Source organism: Tympanuchus pallidicinctus, unplaced genomic scaffold (genome assembly GCF_026119805.1).
Source record: "Tympanuchus pallidicinctus isolate F22 unplaced genomic scaffold, pur_lepc_1.0 scaffold3, whole genome shotgun sequence".
Lineage (NCBI taxonomy): Eukaryota > Metazoa > Chordata > Aves > Galliformes > Phasianidae > Tympanuchus > Tympanuchus pallidicinctus.
Window position 1 is genome coordinate 96,409,048 of NW_026294747.1, and position 19,815 is coordinate 96,428,862.

The 19,815-nt window shown below is 36.8% G+C and overlaps 1 protein-coding gene and 1 long non-coding RNA gene across 2 annotated transcripts in view; one reads left to right on the forward strand and one right to left on the reverse strand.

Annotated features, from left to right (window-relative positions):
* Window positions 1-3,016: 3,016 nt before the first annotated feature.
* Window positions 3,017-19,815, forward strand: part of LOC128085199 (uncharacterized) — a 30,859-nt gene continuing 14,060 nt past the window's right edge. Inside the window, exon 1 of the long non-coding RNA XR_008208838.1 lies at window positions 3,017-3,122. This is a non-coding gene — a long non-coding RNA (uncharacterized LOC128085199). The remainder of the gene's footprint in view (window positions 3,123-19,815) is intronic.
* The window catches only part of NEK10 (NIMA related kinase 10), an 83,237-nt gene continuing 77,299 nt past the window's right edge, over window positions 13,878-19,815 (reverse strand). Inside the window, exon 35 of the mRNA XM_052692286.1 lies at window positions 13,878-18,797. Coding sequence (XP_052548246.1) covers window positions 18,746-18,797 — 52 coding nt within the window. The 3' untranslated portion in view covers window positions 13,878-18,745. The remainder of the gene's footprint in view (window positions 18,798-19,815) is intronic.

The window sequence follows — 19,815 nt, forward strand, 5'->3', positions numbered from 1 at the left end:
AAAGTAACTTTCCCAGCCATCTTGGAAATATCATCTGCTCTGCTGCCTAGCCTGTTTCTACAAACCCAAGTTTGTTCCAAGGACTCCAGGCCAGCATCGCCCTTTTCTATATGCATGATGTATGTCTGTCACTATAGAACACATGCAGATAAAGCACAAGTTCGGCCATCACTGGACTACAGTTAATTCTTTTACAAATGTTTTTCATGTCATACATCTGAACCTATGCTCAATTTTGTATGCTTGAAGTATGTAATGCCAATGAATCAGGCCTATCAGAAATGTTGTAATTTTTTGGTTAAATCTGTTTTTAATTAAAAACAAATATTAGATTTTCTAATTTATCCTTCTATTTCCTTGTATGTTTGCTTCACATGTTCAGGCTTTTTTCCACAAGAAGTCCTAAATCAAACTCTGAAACTGGGCAGTTCTATTCATCATCTGTCAGTGACTTATTCAAGGCAAGTGACTAAGCTCCATCTTTGGTAGCTGAGCCTATCAGATTTCTGGGAATCAGAAATCCATTCTCTCATATTTTATAGAGTCCAAGAGAGATTTTAGATAAATACCTACTTCATAAAATTTAAGTTTTAGTGTAGAACAGAATGGACATTGGGAAACTACCCAACGTCTCTTGAAATGTGAAAACTCGCTCACACATCTGCACCTTCAGTACTTTTTTGCTGGCAGAAGAGAGCATTAGGAAACAGAAGAAATATTTTGTGCCTTAAATAAAATTCTGTTTTCTTTGAAGGGATATTCTAGGAAAGAAAAAATAAAAATAGAAAATAGTTTGTGTCTTTCTGATGTCTGGCAGTCTTCTAAAACTGGATTTGGTAGCAGGAGAGTTGGAGATGACTGGGTTTGAATTCCTGTTACACTCAGTAGTCCTTCAGTTTCAGTTTTGCTGTATGAAATTTGATTAAAAAAAAAAAAGCCAGGTAATTTTCTAGGGAACTGCAGGATATCAGATATTCCCACAGCAACAAAACAAGCAGCTGGCATGTTCTCCTATTCATCTTGGTCATTTTCCAACACATATAGATTCTTTTTCTCTTCCTGTTTTACCTCTGTTGTGCACAGTCACAAACATACACACACTGGAAACTCATACAACCAGTTATTCTTTGTTTTCCCATTCATATCCTAAACAGACAACCATGAAGTTTTGTATCCACATATTTAACATTTTCCATACTCTTGGGAAGTAAAAATGAGTTATCATTAAAAAGAAAATCATTTGATAAAAACATTAGCTTTAAGTGTTAGACCACTGGTACTGCCTAGTGTTCTTTTCTCTTCGAAGTTTTACTGCCATACTTAACAAACACCTCTTCTTCACTAACAGGCACAAGATTAATGCAAAGCTGTATTCATTCCATACTGTTCAAAAGTCTTAAATTGGTTTGCATTGCATAAGCAGAGCCCACTTTTTTTCTACTTTCCTTTAAAAAATATCTAGCCCATATCCTCAGTCTGGATATTGGTCATGTAGATGACTGGATATTTGCTGTCAAGCCATCTTTGTTTCATACATTAATTTTTCATTGTGCTTGATGATTTCCTTAAACAACAATTCCTTCTCAAAGCCTGAGAAATCCTCAGAAATGCAATGATGAAAATCTATACATGTGTATATACAGATACATTCTAATACATAATCTGTATTTCTATATTGATACATGATATTTTATGTATACTTTTTTTTTTTTTTTTTTACAAAAACTGCATTTCCATTTATTCTTTCTATTCTTTCTCGGGATGAAAAGAAGGAAACAATCTTTCATGCCAGATTATTCACACATGTTAACATATTGCTGGAAATTATATAGATACCATGGTGACAGCTGAAGTAACAATACTTGTAGTAAAATTAATAAATTCACTGAAAGAACCTGATTTTTCACCTTGTTATCTTGGCACATACTATTCTTAGTTACTTCTCAAACTAATGGAAAGCTTATAGAATGTGTTAAGTGGATGCCAAGGGAACCTCCTTTTACCCATAGAACAAGTGCAAAAATTACTGAGAAGTTCCCATCTCCCCAGGGTTCTAACTCTGATCTAGGCGGGCCTCCTTCAGGATTAAAGTTGACTTCATCCCAATTATTCTAGTTCTATTGAGGCCACTCTTAAGGCAGCTAATTTGGAGGCAGCATGTCTAAAAACCCAGGTCAACCTACAGATCATGCAAATGCTTCCATGCTCTGTGGTTCACTACCCCATTTGTTCCATGGCACCACCAGGTGCATCATCCCTCTTATGTCCTGATTTCCAACCAAGGTTTTCATGCCATTCTTTCAGTCTCAATAATGAAGACATACAGACTGTACTACAAGGTGTATCTACACCAAGTATTGCCAGATTCACGGAAACCACCTAACCTGCAAGCAACACTCAGATGAGGGTTCAACCCATCCTCTTGACTATTAAATCTAATTACTATAGATTATGTCAAATTCCAAATGATTAATTTTGCTAGTAGTTCTTCAGACTTCTCAAATGAAAACAATTAGTTTCTAATATAAATGCTTACTTGTGGATCTTGGCAAATTGATGCCACATGCACACATAAACTGCTAATCTTGTTACAGACATGATTTTATGTTAATTGTAATAATGAAAGTACATAGGAGGAATCAGTCTCTTGTGTACCACTGCAGCACAAAGAGTGCTTCTCACTTTCAGAGTTTTGTTTTTGCCAGAGGAAAAGGCCCTTACATGCTCCAGAGCTCCCAATCCTGCCTGCCACAGCCAGCTCTTTATGATTGTCACTGCTCATTTAAGCATTCAGATCATTCATAGCCTGCCAGGCTCTATGCTCCCCAGTGCAAACAGGTGACAGGCATCTGTCTGTGTCACCAGTTTCAAGAGCACTGATCTCTTGGCAGCAGCAAAAGTTCAATAACCAGTTCACAGCAAAACATTCAGAAATGAAGCATCAAAGGCATTGACAAATGGCAGCAATGTTCTTGACAGTTGTCGACAGGGTCACACACCCAAGCAAAGCTTTCTGGTGAGCAAGCTACAAAAGTCTGCTACAGTCAGTTGTTCTCCAAAGGAAAGCCAAGCAAAGAAACCACCAAAACTCATTTGTCCTGAAGAAATATTAATCTTTTCAGGTATTGTGACTTTTAATGCATGTAAAATAGAGACAGATTCAAGCTTCCAGATAGAAATGCAGATCTGGATTAAAATTCACAACTATAACTTTCTTCCTGCTGAAAAAAATGCCTTTTCTGATTTGTTCAGCAGCTTGGGTCTGGCCTTATCTCTATTGCAGAGGCTTTACACTGCAAGAAAACTTTTGTAGGAAGCACACTGGAAAAAAAAACAAATCCTGTGTCAGAGAGTTTCAAACAGACTAGCATTGATTGCCTCCTGGCAAACAGAACTTGCAGGTCCAGAGGTTCTGTTTTCATGGAAACAGTCCTAAACTGATGAGGAGTATTTTTACTGAACAGAGACCTTCTGAGGCAGGTGAAATTCAATATAGGCAACAAGTTACTGGTATGCTGATTTTTTTTCTGCTGAATGTGCAGAAGACTTTCCTCTTTCTCCTTGTACACACATGTCATAAGGATGAACTTCTCACTCGAGCATTGAATCAGTTGTTGCATGATGATTATTTATACTACCAGGGCTTAAATGTTATCAACACAGACTTACTTTGGACTGTAGCCAAGGTCTTAGTGGAAGTCTAACTGAAGTAGCCACCAAAAAAAGCCATCAGATTTGTAGTAGGCTGCACTCTGAACACTGAATTAAATGGACTGTGAATAATTCGCAGTGTGATAAAAAATTTGTATGTTAAAATATTTCTGAATTGCAGTAATTTTGCTGAACTCATCTCAGTAGCATGAACGTACAACTTCAAAAACATTAAACAACAATAGGAGCAAAAATTAGCACTAGTAAGAATAATGCCTGGAAGACTCAAATCTGATGCTTCTGTTTTGTTTAAAGCTCTCCAGAAAGATATTCAGTTTCTTAGCCTTTATGTTAGCATGTGATGCTATTTTATCTCCTGTGCAGTTTTTCTTCACAGCTGCTATAGACTTATGTGGTTTGAAGACTTTTAATGTCTTACTTTTCCTTTCTTTCCAATTCTCATCATTAAACTACAAAAACTTGACTCTGAAAATATCTACCCATACCATTTTTAGCATTTTCTAACCAGGAAATATTTATTTACTGTTCCAGAACACATGTACAAATTTAAAAAGTACAAAAATAGCATTTGATGGATTGTGTTCTTCTGGATGTGGCTTCTTAATTTTCTTAGGGCTTCTGCTTACACATCTTAAAAACTGCAGAATTCAAAGTAGAGAAAAATGGTTCAATCTATTACTTTATGTTATATTGTAAATCCACAGTATCAAATACGGTGATATGCTTGCTTGGTTGGGTAGTGTCTCTGCTTCAGAGTTTACTTATAATCCCTTTCCGCAGCTTGTAATTCTATGCCACAATTCATGTCGTCACTTTTTGCTACATTTCCATTTACTCTGCCTTAGCTTGTTCTTTTCCTTCTTCTGATTGATTTTTCCATTTCTCACATATCGTTTATCCCAAGATACTGTGCTGACAACCTGTTCTCTGGTCAATGTCACTCTCTTTAATATCTAACTGTTCTCCCACTCTTGCTGCCCAGCAAGTTTTCAGCATGGTTCCTCAACTGAGTACAAGCATCTTCACACACCTCTTGATATATCTTTCATCTACCATTACACAACTCATTGTGTACACAAATCATTGCTGTTTAGACCCATAAAGCACTTCCCTTAATGACAGTTCTACTTTCAACTTGCCATAGCAGGTTATTTCTCCATAACTACTCAAATGTGATTTTATCTGATGAATTCGAGCTCCAATCTTAGTATTTTATCAATAATCATTTGGCATAAGAGTTCTGAAGCATTTAATATGACATGTTGCTTTTCATCTGCCTTTAGCTTCCTGAGCTTCAGTATTCATACAAATTTCTGACTTCTTAAGAGTACCAATCATATTTTAAGCTCTTTTTCTTTGAAATGACCACGACCTAATAAATTTTTATACTCTCAACCAGTAAAATAGGCTCTGTACTTAGATGAACTGAGAACTGTGTGACAATTTCCTACAAAGAGAAAATGCATTTAAAATATTCTGACATTAACCACTCTGTTAGAGTTTATGTACAAAATTGTTAAGCAATTTTTAATTGAATGAAAGACTGTAGATCGTTTACAAGTTCCCAGAGTCACTTATGCTTTATGAGCAATCCTACTGTGCCAGAACAGGAGCAAAGATAAATATCATTGCTGTAACTAATACACAAGTTGCTCTGAAAGTAACACCTCTTTGCATTTATTTCCTTGGAAAACACAGCAGATACAAAGAGCACACTAACCACTTGATAGAGCAAATTCTCAACACCAATTTTCAACATAGTCACCACCATAATTTGTGCATTTTTTTTTGTTGATAAACAAGAGCCTGCACAGTGAAGGTGACTCATTGTTTCATAGTGTTTCACCACCCACTACTTCACTGTGCTCACATCCACTGTTTGATCTCTATAAATATTCAGAAAGAGTCGATGAAGGTCTGCAGGTGTTATTTTTTCTGTCTGGAGATATTCTTACCTTTGCTTCTTATGCGCTTTCATGTCAGACATCATTCTGCCAGACTGCCCCTCTGCTGCCATCTATCACATAGCAAAACCTGTATTTAGTTCATTATAGGTGCTCATTAAAAGCTCACCTACGAAACTGGCAGAAAAAGAATGAATTTACAAAAAGAGGTACAATCACAACACAATCCTCCATGGGAATTCAAAAAAATAACAGAATCATGGAATTACTAAGGTTGGAAAAGACCACTAAGATCATCAAGTCAACCCACCCCACCATGCCTAGTAACCATGTCCTTAGTGCCACACCTACCCGTTCATCAAACACCTCCAGGTGCAGTGACACCACCACCTCCATGAGCAGCCTATTCCTTGCACTACCACTCCTTCTGAGAAAAAGTTTATCCAATAGCCAACCAGAATCTCCCCCAGCATAACTTGAGGCCACTCCCTCTCATCCTATCACCAATTATACAGGAAAAGAGGTTGACCCCCACCTGGGCACTGTCTCCTTTCAGGCAGTTGTAGAGATCATGGAGGTTTCCCCTGAGCCTCCTCTTCTCCAGACAGAACGATCCCAGCTCTCATAGTAGCTTCTGGTAAGACTTGTGTTTCAGACCCCTCACAGCTTCATTGGCCTTCTCTGGACACAATGCATGGCCTCAATATCTTTCTTGTAGTGAGTGAGTATATTCTGTTGTATTTTTGTCTAGTATTCCTGTTGTAATTATCCTTCTGGCTACACTTTAAAATACTTAATTCAATTAAGTATTGACAGATGAAGATATCAGGGGTTGTATAAATGCATGCAGCAAAAGAAGCGTGTTGGAAGAAGACCTTTTATGTCTTTGAATATAGTTTTGGCAGATGTCCTGATTGCAATCACAATTTCTTTAATGTTCAAATGATCTCTCAGTGGTTTGCTCTCACTACACTGGCTGTAATTGATAAGATGTAAAGCTACAGATCCAGTTTTTGCTTATTAGTGGGAGTGTTGTTGCTCTATTAATACCTATTAAGTCTCTGAAATATATTAAAACTCACTTTCAACGCATTTGTCATGGAATGTTTCAGGCTGAAGAATATTAAATAAAGGAGCTAATAAGCAGGAAGCAAATTATACTGTCTGGAATCAAAAACAGGAAAAAAAAAATCTAAATGTGTTTAAAAGGCATAATTACATTTGCACCTGAGGAACATGCTAACAAGCTAGAAGATATTTGTAGAAAGTCAACACTTAAAAGGACATTGCTGTTAGTATAATCAACTAGCATAGCAAGTAAACAAAATCCAAAGCAGTTGGAAGGTTATCATTTATATCCCTGCCTTACATTTCTAGAAGGCATAAATAAAAGCTCACGCTACACCAACAGCCGATAAAGCTTAGTTACATCCCCAAATTCTGTGAGTAATGACCCTGAATTTTAATATGTATAAATGTTGGCAGGGTTTTGAGTCCACCTGATATGCCTTTCTGGCTAACAGAGAACAGAACTGTCTTTGAGTTTGTAACGTAAGTACTATACATCTAATTCAACCAAATAAGCAATATTCCAAACATTTAGAAAGAAGAATTATGCAAAGATTTTTAGCTGAGAAGTAACCAATCTGAAAGTAATGGTAGGAAGAGCTTGAGAGGGATAAGTACAGCCAGATGAGAAAGCAGAGGTGTGTGTGCAAGAAATGCAGTATAGTGCAGTAACAATGAACTGCCAAAAAGAGAGACTAAAACTGGAGATAGTTTTGCTTGCCTGTTTCACGTGTCATGCACTGAAAAATAAGGGTGAAAGAATATCTGACATGAATTTTCTAACTTCTGATTCCAAGTATGAATAACTTACAATTCATCAATAGAAAGAACAAATGAGTGCAGTGTACCAATGGTTTTCCAAGCAGCTGAGGTAGAAGACAGCAGACCTGCACCCTACGTACATTCCAGCACCACACAAAATGCTTTCCTACAGTATCACCAGAGCTGAATGCTTCCAGATGCTTCCTGTGATATCTCTAAAATTATAACAGTTACACACATGTAATTACACCAAAAAAATAGAGAGGAAAAAAAGGGACATTGACCAAAAAAAAAGCCACAGTAACAAAAAATCTTGAATGATGAAGTCAAGAAAGAAATGCAAAAGGTCTTGTTAATACACTAAATTTGTTGTCTTCAGTACAGATGTGACTACCTTGCCATTCTACTTCTGTTTAAAACACTGGTTTGTAAAAAAATAACATTCTTACTTCAGTCAGTTCTTTAGCAGATCGTGGGAAACATTTCTCTCTCTTTTACTCTGGAATGGTAACAATTCTCTTCCCCTTTGTTGATTGTTTTCAGCTTCATAAAAATAAATAGCCACCAATAAAAAAAAATCTTGATTATTAATTTTTGCACGTTTTCCTCACAATATTAATTTCTCTACCAAAGAGTTTCTTAGGATATAATAAGCTAAAAAAACTTTTCAAGCAAGTAAGTAGTTATAAGAATTTATTTATTCTTATAAGTATTTTGTGAGGAAAAAAAAATAAAAAAGATGATTCGAGGGCTAAAGTACAAATCAAAGAACTAAGAGCCAATCCAATGGCTTGGAGTAAAATAGGTTCACATCCAATTTGCAAGAATCTAAGATATGAGGTATTTCACTCTACAAAAACTGCCACCACAGTTCTGGTCTACGGGTAAAAATCTGAGTTATTTCTAGCTCCTCTACATTGTATGTTTTGTATCTATAAAACACAGATCCTAATCTTTACTTTGTTGGGTGCTGAGATTTACTTCGTTATTGCTTGTGAAGCACTTCTGAGCCTTAAAAGAAAAGTTGTACAGGAACGCAAACTACTAGTAGGTTCTCCCAAGTACTACAAAAATACAATTGCCTTGTCCCATTTGAGCAGAATTGATACTGCTAGGTTCTCAGATGCACAAAGAAATTTCAAATCATCAGTAATGATTCCTAGTCTTCCTCCCTCCTCCTCCAATTCATCTTCCAGTGAAGACATTAAAAATCTTCACCTTCTTCTAAAACAGAATGGAAAAAAATAGTAAAAAAAACTTCCTAAAATATAAAAGAATATTAAAGCACCCAACAAATCCAAAGGTTTTTTTTAAATAAACATTCAAATGAATCAAAGTTAGAGGGTGTTAGCCACTATTGGTAAGTACATTTAAACCAGATTATGGTTTAACTAATGGTGAAACATGCTTTAGGATACCCTTCAATATACATATTTTTTTACATTTATGTGAATGTAATGCATTGGGCTTTTTCTTTCAAGTAGCAAGCAGTGAGCATTTGTAGTGTGCATTCTTACTAAATAGGAATGAGAACAGACAGGGTGACCACCTTCTAAAATGATGGGTAATCCCTTTTCGTTAAAGAGAAGATTCAGCATGTTGTCAAGGATGTTTGGCTGAAGAACTAAGAATACCCACTAGATCTTTCTGTAATGTATAAAAGAACAGTGTAGCTACAGAGAAATACACAAATTCAAAGAGCAAACCTTGGAAAGTGGCCTGAGGAAATGTGTCTCTACATATAAGTATGCTGTCTGTTCTCTCCATGAGCAGACAAGAATACATGAAACACTCGAAACAAAAGTCGAATAATCACAAAAATAAAAGATTAAAAATTGATTTAAAATCAGAATTAAAGCTCAGATACCACAACAGCTGAGCAGAGTTTGGATTTATATTGACATTATCCATTTTTAATAATTCTAAGAAGAAAACAAAAATGCTTTTATAGCAGTAGTTTCAACAAAGCAAACTCTCTTGAGAACTTGCTAGGGTAGTGTCAGCATGCTGGGTGTTTGCTCGCCACTGCAGAAGTATTTCATATTTTTTTAAATTATGTTTGTAAGAAGAAACTGCTAGTATCCTTTTCCTGTAAGAATCCTTTGATACCCAGATTTCAGAGCAACGTATCCCTGTTCAGTGTGTGTGACTTCAGTGCTAAATCCAACAAGGCGAAGGCCACAGGGTCCAGAAAATCACAAAGGAGAATAATAAATTCCTATTCTTGGTAAGAATAAGGCTTCTCTCTTTGGTACTTACTGAGGATGGGAGCTCTTATGCCCTACAAAAGAAATTGTACAAAGATAGCCTGATCAGATATTCAAAATTATAAAATCATAGAATGGCTTGGGTTGAAAGGGAGCTCAAAGATCACTTAGTTTCCAACCTCCTTGTCGTGAGCAGGGTGCCATCCACTAGAACACAAGGCGATCCAATCTGGCCTTGACCACCTCCAGGGATGGGGCAGCCACAGTGTCCCTGGGCAGCCTGTGCCAACGCCTCACCACCCTTTAAGTAAATAATTTCTGCCTAATAGCTAACCTAAATCTTCTCTCTTTTAAGTTTAAAACCATTCCCCCTATCTCTATATCCCTGTCTCTCTCCTGCTTATAAGTTCCCTTCAAGTAGTGGAAGGCTGCAATGAGATGCTTTCTCTTCTCCAACTTGAACAAGCCCAGCTCCCTCAGCCTTTCTTAAGAGAGGTGCTCCAGCCTTCTGATCATCTTTATGGCCCCTCCTCTGGATGTGATCTTGCAGCTTTGCACAGTTCCTGTGCTCCCAGGCTTGGACACAGTACTCCAGCTGGGGCTTCATGAGGACAGTAATCCCCTCCCTCACACTGCTGCCCACTACTCTTCAGATGCAGCCCTCCAGTTGACCTTCAGAGGCTGCAAGATTACACTGCTGGCTCATATCCAGCCTTTCATCACCTGGATCTCCAGGTCCTTCTCCTCAGGGCTGCTCTCAATGAGTTCTTCTCCTAGTCTGTACTTCTATCTGAGACTGTCCCAACTCAAGTGCAACACCTTGCACTTGTCTTGTTTAATCTCCTTCAGTTCACATGGACCTTCTTTTCAAGCCTGTCCAGGTCCCTTTCGATGGTATCCCTTCCTTGTGTTGTGTCAACTGCACCACTTAGCTTGGTGTTGTTCACAAACTTGCTGAGAGTACACTCAATCCCATCGTCTGTATAATTGATAAAGATGTGGAGGAGTACCAGACCCATGACAGACCAATGGGGGACATCACTTGTGACTGGCCTCCATCTGCACAGAGCTGTTGACAACAACTCCCTGGCTATGACCATTCAGCCATTCAACCGATTATATTGCAATATCCACTGGATACTCCAGCCTTCAAATCTATATCTCCTCAATTTAGAAAGAAGGACGTTTCATTATGTATAGTGATTTCAGCTGATTTATTATTGCTGTACTTTGCATTTACTGGACCTTTTCAATAGTTGTCCAACAACTGTGCTCTGTCAAGTAGACTCGGTTTCACCTAGGGAATCTGATGCAATGTTAATTTCCTAACAGAAGGAAAAATTTTATACCCACTGATCTCCACCAGCAAATCTCTCATCAGTCAATTTTAACTATGAACAAGACAAGGAAAATATGTTCATTGTCGATTTTCCTGTACAGGAACACAGTACCATTGTCCGTTACTATTTCATATCATTAACATCTATTTCCATCCACTGTGTAGTTATTCAATACAAAATTACACTCCGCATATCATCAATTAACGATGAACTCTCAGGAGAAGCTCTTTCTGAAGAAAATGGGCAGGTCACTGAAGGCAAAGTTCTAACTGACTGCCAGGGTTCTTCATTCAAACTGAAAGGATATTCAAACTGTATGTAAAGGAGCATGGGGAATGTCTGTCCCAGACAAAGAAAGACGACAGAAAGGTCAACATTAATTTCAGACTGACTGAAAATATCTTTAAAAATAGCTGTCCGTAGTTACAGAGTGCTACACCTCCCTCATTTATTTTATGCCTATGTCTGCAGTACAAAAGTAATTGAAGAAATTATTCTTTCAGCACAGCATAATTTAAGACTAAAAAATTGCATTGTAGAAATTACAAAAATCTCTGTGGTTTATTGTGCTGCTGGCTCCTGGAGAACTTCACAAGAGGACCGCTCATACCACAAATGCTGCTGAGAAGTGAAAAGTTGGTCATTCCTTATTCTGCTTGGCATTCCTTCCCTCTAGTTTATTTTTACTTGCTGGATTTGAACCACAAATGAATCACAACAGATAGTAGATACATAAACCTCCAGGCAGATGCTGTGTCATCCGCTCTGGGCCAGAGCACTTAGACTCACTACGTCAGGCTGACATGGCATGCCAACATTCATCATCCTGTATAATTCCGTTGTATTGTGACCTGAGAAGAATGAATCATTATGATCAATTTAAAGAAATGTAAATCTCCAAATCCAGATACTGTTTATTAAAATATTGTTAAAAAAAATCTTTCTAAATGAGGGAAATTGAATGCATCATTTCAATGAATTTATGAAGATAGAGCTGAATTTGTAGAACAAATATGTGTTATGCTGTTGAAGAAATTCAGTTAGAAAGGTATCCTGTAGGCCATTTCCATCCCTATGTTGCCTGAGGATCAGGTAGAAAAGATAAGAAGTGTAAGTAGGCTTAAAGGGAAGATTGTCTGGCTTACAGCCCTCCGATAATATTTCTTCATAATGACCATGCACTTTTCAGCAGCTAGAAGTTGAATAGTTTATTAGGGAGCCCCACTCTGAAAGAGCCCAGATGCCCAGTGGACGGCTGCAAGACAGCAGTGGAAGGTTGTGTTCTGTCCAGTTCACAAAGACAGTGCTCTCTTCCCATCTGTTAACACTGCAGCACAGGCTGCACCAGACACACAGGCATCAAGTCCTCAGTATTCAGATCACTTATTTGGCAAAGAGGATCATTTTCTCTCCTGCACAGTAGATCTGTTTTTAGCTTTTTCTTTTTTATTCTACCATGGCAATTTGCTGCTCTGAAAGAAAACTCCCCACTTATTCAGCCACATAGTCACAGTCCGAAATAGCAATGCACATTTTGGCAAGCTCTAAAGCACTGCCTCTTTTCAAAAGAATATAGCTGATCATGCATCAGCCAGGCCATACTGACCATGCCTTCCTTTCAGATGCATAGGAATATTTCTAGCATGTAAAAAACCTTCTGAGTGCATTAAGAGCAGTATACAGGCTACATAGGCAAACATCGGTGCATTGTAAAAAGTTCTTAAAGCTGTAATCCTGTAATTCTGAAATACAGTTGTACCACTGCTAATTACAGGCCACAAGTTTCACATTGAATTTGCAAGGCTTCTCAGGCTTGCTTTGTCTGAACATGTCTTGATCTGCTTACACCTTTATTTTACTTGGTGTACCCATGACTTCTTTAACTGACCAGGTGTGTTTCTCTCTTTGATCAATAATTCACTGATAATGAAGAAATAGCAAAGATATAAAAGCTTGTTAGTGGTAAGTCCTAGAATGAGGAGGAAGGAGACATCAGTATGAATATCATGTTCCTCCTGGCATGGGGCTCAGATGTTGACAGCTCATAGTAACATCCCCAACAGGATTAAACCACTGAAACACAGAAGCAGTGAGAGGGTGGCAGAACCCCCTCAAAATGAAAAGATAAGAAACTTCTGCAAAGCAATTTTACCTGAATTCTTCTTTCATTTTTCCTTTTTCTGTACCAGCTTTAGATTAACAATAATTCTTGAGTTAGATTGCTAAGATTTCAGCTGTACAAATAAAAAAAATCATGGTGCTCTCTCTCTACGTATATATGTATCTCTACACAAACATATAAAAATTTTCTACTGCCTCTTTCCATAAACAAGATCTTGAGCGTAGCAGACTACCGATTTCATTGCTGAGACAAACTCCCAACACCATCTATATTTGTGTAACCTACCAATGGACATGGAGGCAGACAAAAGATGATACTGTAGCTAATGATACATCAAAGTTCTGAGCAAAACTGAGTAAGTCCAGTTGCAGAATAAGTCAAGGAACATGTTGTAGTTGGTGAAATTAAAAACATACTGGAGCTGTTTTGAAACTAGGAAAAGGTTAGGGCAAAACATGGCAGTTATGTTTAATCAAGGAATCAAAATTCTAATAGATGCAAGTTTTCAGTTTCATAGGGAATTTGAGGACTCAGCTGTCAAATATTTGTAAATGAGTAGTTTCTTGTTGTGGACCTCACCGTCTACTGTTGAGAACAGAAGAATAAAGAGGATTTGAATAATTAAGCTTCCTTCAAAGTTAAGAAACAAAATGACTCAGAAGACTTTTTGTTTCCAATTGCTGTTTTTGTAGTCAAATTGAACAACGTAACATTCAGATCTGAAGATTTTAAATGCAAATTCATAGCTACTTCATACAGTCAAAATGAAAATTCTCAAGTGGTTTTCTCCTTTCACCTCTCCTGAGATTCCTAATTGCCAGTTCTTCCCAAAAGCAGGCTAGAATTTCCCACAAATTACAGACATGCTAGAAATGTGTATGTTATTGAGTTTGAGAAAGTCGACACAAAGAGTTTCTTGGTTTTAACAATGAGTGTGATTGGCCTTTCTTCTTTAATTAGCATAATTCTGTAAGTCCATGAGCTAGAGCCAAATTGCTTGATATGAAATACCAATAATGAGGCAGTACTTCTGTAAGTTACAGTGTCTGTAAGAAATACAATCTTTTACATATGTTATTTTGTGACTGTTACCAGGAATTCCCATATGGAATAAAACTCATTATTTTATGTACTGTCAACATTTGATTATTCAGGAATATGACAGAGGACTGAGAAATGAGTCAGATAGTGCAAAAGATACGTAAATCAGGCTGCATGACATTCTGAGAGTGCATTCTCCTGAGAATGAATTTGCAATTAGATGACTATAAAAAGTAGGCAAAAGCATGAACAATAGAAAGCAGAACACTACATAATCACAGGTGCTTCACTGCAGCCAAGAAAATGGAAGGATATGCCTGTATAAGCTACATTTTAGATTAACTCACAAATAACCAAAAGTTAGCTGTGTACAGTTTGTACAGTGCCCTCGACACTGTTAGCAGCAAGAGTCATGGAAAAATTTTCAAGTAGTTAAATAATTACAGCTACACCTGTTTTTTCTCATTTTTGCACAGGTCACATTAAAGATTACAAGCATACAAGAAAATAAAAGATACACACTTTGAAGGACACACGTTATGCATTGGATTGGAACCTGGGAGCCGTAAGTCATGCTCTCAAATTTTTCTGCTGATACTGGGCAACTTGTATTTGTTCTCTGTTTTTCCCTAAATATGCTATATGTGTATTTTCTATGCAGAATTTAGCCATACAGAAATTATTCATGGCAAAACTGCTCGTTACTTCGCAAACAACATAAAATACAACGTGCCCTGATTATCAGCAGAAAATATCTATTTATTAAAGCCGATAAGTAATTAATAGCTAACACAAATAAATTTCTTTGGCAGTTAATTGCCCTTTTTTTGTTGTTGTTTTCAAACTAAAACAAAAGTGCCAGTATTAGAGATACATGGGTTATAATTCAGTGACACGCATCTCATGTATATTATTTTAAGGGCCTTAAAGAGAGATCAAGATGAATAAAAATTCTCTGAACTGCTTGCTGTTCTTTGCAGGTAGCATTGCATCACAAATACAATGTACTAAGAAAATCTCATTTTCAGTGTATATATGGTTTAAATCTAATGATGCACACATATTTCATTTTCACAAAATCATGCCCAAACAATATCTGTAAATTCTTATTTATAAGAAAATGTCATAAGAGAATAGGAACTCACAAACTAGCCAAAACAATATACAAAGTATTCTTTGTATTTACCACCACTAAATTACTTCTATAGTTCTTCATGAATATTTGTTTTTAAGAAATCCCCATTTCCAGTTTGGAAGCAATCAAATGATTCATTTCAGCACTATTCAGAGCAATATAATATCCATGTGTGTTCATTTAGCAACACTGACCCTTTATAGCATTGGTGGTACGCACAGTGATACACATCCAAGTGGAGTCAAATGACATGCATTACACCAACAATCTACCATTTTAATGCAGCCATTTTCCTTATCATTACACCAATTTGTCCAAACTGTTGGTTTTAAAATCAGTAACAGCACAAGATCAAAGAGTGGTTAATTGCTGTAGGTTTGTGAGAAGCTGAGAGAAAGCATTCTTGTCTCAAAGACTGTTCAGTGACCCACCTGAGACCATGATCAAGCCAGAAAGAGGAAATAGTGTGGTTGAGTGACCAGAAAGAATTGACTCTTGGCTGATGTTTGCAGGTCAGGCTGACTTCTAGAGTTGTTTTAGAGAAAGTGACTACCATGCAGTCAGTATTCATGCCAGGTGGCAGACACCTGATTGCTACATGATCACTGCAGATCACCCAGTGTGGGGATCATGAGCTGCTGTCCCAAGCAACCAGAGGCGCACAAGAGCAGAACAAAGAGGATAAAAACCTGAAGAGTTCAGAAGTAGAATGGGTACCCTCTCCAAGAAACTTGCAGACATACAGGTCAACAAAATGTTGCTGACTGACCTGCAGCCCACTACAGACCAGTACGGCACCACTGGACCCATGATGGTGACCCACTCACTAGAATTTCTCTCTTTACCATTTCTAATCTCCCCACCTTCCCATCATTCCTTAACTGCTTAGAATTTGTAATAAACCAATTGGACAACATTTGACCCTGCTTTTGTCTTAATCTTGATCTGGTATATATATATATGTATATATACATCCCGAACCATCTCCAATAACTGGAATGAGACAAAGTTAGATAATTCAAGAAGCACAGAAATGTTGAAGTAAAAAAATCAGCTCTTTTCTATGGTAGCCAGCATGTCAATTCAGTTGCAACCAGGGGAAAAAAAATATGAACTCCACTGAAGGCATAGAGAAGACCAAAGATTCTCTGCTTTCATTTGACATGGCAGGTCCAGCTGTATACACCACACATCCACATCCAGTCTTGTTATTTGGAAGAAGCTTCTGTTCTGCTGACCACTATCTAGTACTCTATCTTTAACAGTTAAAAACGAACACAAATTTGCTTCAACATTAACAGCACTCCAAATATACTAAAAGAAACAAATGGGAGTCATTCTGTTTCTAAAGAAAAATTATTTCATAAAGTATGAATGAATGCTATATTACCACACATATCCTGACAAAAATTTAACAATGCTAATTCAAAACACGCTTGGAATAAGATCCAGAGAATTTCTAGTGCATTCATTACATTCTGACAATTTAACATTTTCAGACCTTTTAATGGTAACATTGCTAGAAGGGCACCATCTACAGCAAATAAAATTATTTTGAAAACACTAACTGGTGGTATCTTGTATGTCTTGGTCAGGCAAAACATGCAAGTACTTTCTTACATCAAAATATAAAGGAGTTTGCCTTAGCTTTCTAAATATACATTAAAAAAACAGGGGAAATCATACCATGGCTATCTTCAGGTTTGCCAGGTAGAAAATGACTGTTTTTGAGGATACCCAGACTAAAAACATTCTTTTTCATTTTGGCCTAGATACTGCATATACAATGTTTAATTTTTGTCATTAAAACAGATGACATATAGAAGTTTACTGGCTAAAAGTAGACATAAAGAATATAATTTAAAGTTGAGGTCTGTATTCAGTAAGATGTGGTGATAAAGTAGTAGGCATGGCACACTGTCACCATCAATCACTGACTATATTAGGTGGCACTCTCCTTCAGACAGGCATAAGGAGATACACTCATAAAAAGAGATTAGAATAAGCTGTGCCAGTAGCTACAGGGAGAAAAGAAAGTAGGAGATAATTAAAGGATGTGCAATGGTGGTAATTACTAAAATGAGAATATTTGACTGAAGACAAAACTGTCTTTTCTCCTTTATATTAACCATTCCACAAGGACTGCATATGCTATTTTCCTTCTTCAGAACACTTTTACCTGTATCTTCACCATAGAATATGTCATGACCAACTCTGCCTTTTTAATTTGATTTCTAAAGCAGCATTTAATATACCTTTGCTATCACAACTACACTATTAGGTAAGTGGAAATACAGTACCTGATGACTTTCTACACATCATGTATATGAAAAGAGGGACATTTTTCTCAGCTTCACAATTTGGAATGTTGAAGTCATTCATTATAGGTGAAATAATACTCTTGAATTGATAGGAAATTAATGCTAGTTAGCAATTGGTAGTTACAAACAAACGCTGGAACAGGAAGGACAGGGGATGACTTTTCACCCTTTAAGAGTGCAGAACATCCCTCTGTATTTAACTACTCACTGGTTGTTATACGATGAATATTATGTTAATCATTTTCAACAGAGTTTGCAGAACTAAGTCACCAAGTGTCTTCTGGTTATTTTCAACAGTTACGATTGCCACTGCAGAGAAAAGCATTTCTACTTTATAGCATTCTTTACTTAACTGTAGACAACAACAACATTTTCTCCACTACTGCAGTGAGATATTTTTATCTCATCTAATATATAGTGAATAAATGTTGAAATTCTCAAAGTGCTTTTAAGTACTACAGTTTTGATTAGCAGCAAAGCATGTATTTAATTTAGTCTGCTAATAATTGAATGTATATATAAAATGTATCTATACAAAATATGCCTGACTGACATATAATAAACACAGTTTCAAACAGCAATAAAAACAATATTTTTAAAAATAACAGAACATTCAGGTGCTACACCAGCTGCTATTTACATGTCATACTGGCATTAGAATTTGCCTCTATCCAATTGTAAGCAGAAAAGAATTCTAAATATTAAAATCACACTGATGATGTTTAATCTGTTCTTAATTCTCATGCAGGGAGTCTACATATATTTTCTGTCTGGTGATATTAAAAAGCTTTTTTTCTTTCCATAGAAGACATAATGGACATGAATAAGGCTACAGGCTTTGAACTAGTATTCCAGAAACTATGCAAGAACTATTTTTAAAAAGTATATAAAAATAGGAGATGTGTACTTCTGGGAGTTGTGCTTTTCTCCTAATGTATAAACCTGGAAGCATTTTTCCCAGTGTTCTTTGTAAAGTGCTTATGCTGTAAACAAAGCTAAAGTTACAAGTATAATCCTGAAAAATCATGAGGTTTCTTGAAGACATTTCAACATTGAAATCCCTTCAGGTTGATGTTTGATGAGCAAAACTCTGCTCTTCGGAAATCAGAAGCATCAGCTGAAATACAGGCAGTTTGTCTTCACTGGAAACAGTTCTGAACCTTTTGATCAGAATTATGAGTTCTCTTCTTTTGCTGGATAATTCTTTATTGGATAGTAAAAATACCTGGGGGAAAAAAATATTGGTAGTTAGTATGTGTGGGAAAAATTCCTTGCTATTCAGTCACCTGGCCTGGGATCAACCTTTGCCCTGTCAGCAGAAAGCTATCATGCTGTGACTATAATGCACAAGCCAGGAAATCTCAGAAGTCTTCCAAATCAATGTTTTAATTCAGAGTTTAGAACAGAATTTGTTGCAGAAATGTGGACAAAATTTTATCACTTATACTATACACAGGGAATTGGTTTGCCTAATGATACTTCTGACTCAAAATTTATGGATTTGTCTGTACTGCACACAAATAAAATTAAAGTAGCATGCTGCAGTGGTGTCCCACAGCTAATCAATGAGGCCTGAGTACAACATACTGCACTTGTGGGCCAACTTTAACTTATGCTGCTGATGTAACGTCTCCATTTGAGCTTGCCTTCCTTCCTACATGTTTCTTTTCTAGGCCTATGATTCCAACCACCTTTCTTTGCTGCAAACCATTCTCTTCACCTGGTCAGTACCAGTCACTGATTTTTCCTTCCACATAGCAGTATCTCTTCCAGGATTCCTACATTTTGTCTCCTGCTTTTCTTGACTCTGTACTGGATTTATCTGCTTCTCATTTTCCAGTCTTTACCTCATCAGTTTCTACTTCTCATTTCTTTGCTCAGATATTACCTAATGATCAGGTTGACTCTCTGTTCTGATGTCTTGGCTCAATCTTATAGCATTTCTGTGATCAGTCAAAACTAGTGTTCAGCATGTACATACTGTGATTTTTTTCTCAAAATTACACTTGGTTACACTGGCTCAAATGTCTAAGAGAATGGTGAAATCCTGACAAAAGAGGTACATTCGTGGCCAAACTCAAAATCTTTGTTCTAATTGACAGCTTAATAAAGAAAATGACACTGGATTATTTTTATTATTTTTATCATAAGCAAGAAGTGCGGGGCAAAGCTTCATATTTTTAATGCCTTCATCCAGTGCTTTAAAGCTAAAGTCTTTCAGTTCCTTCAGTAGTACAGATATC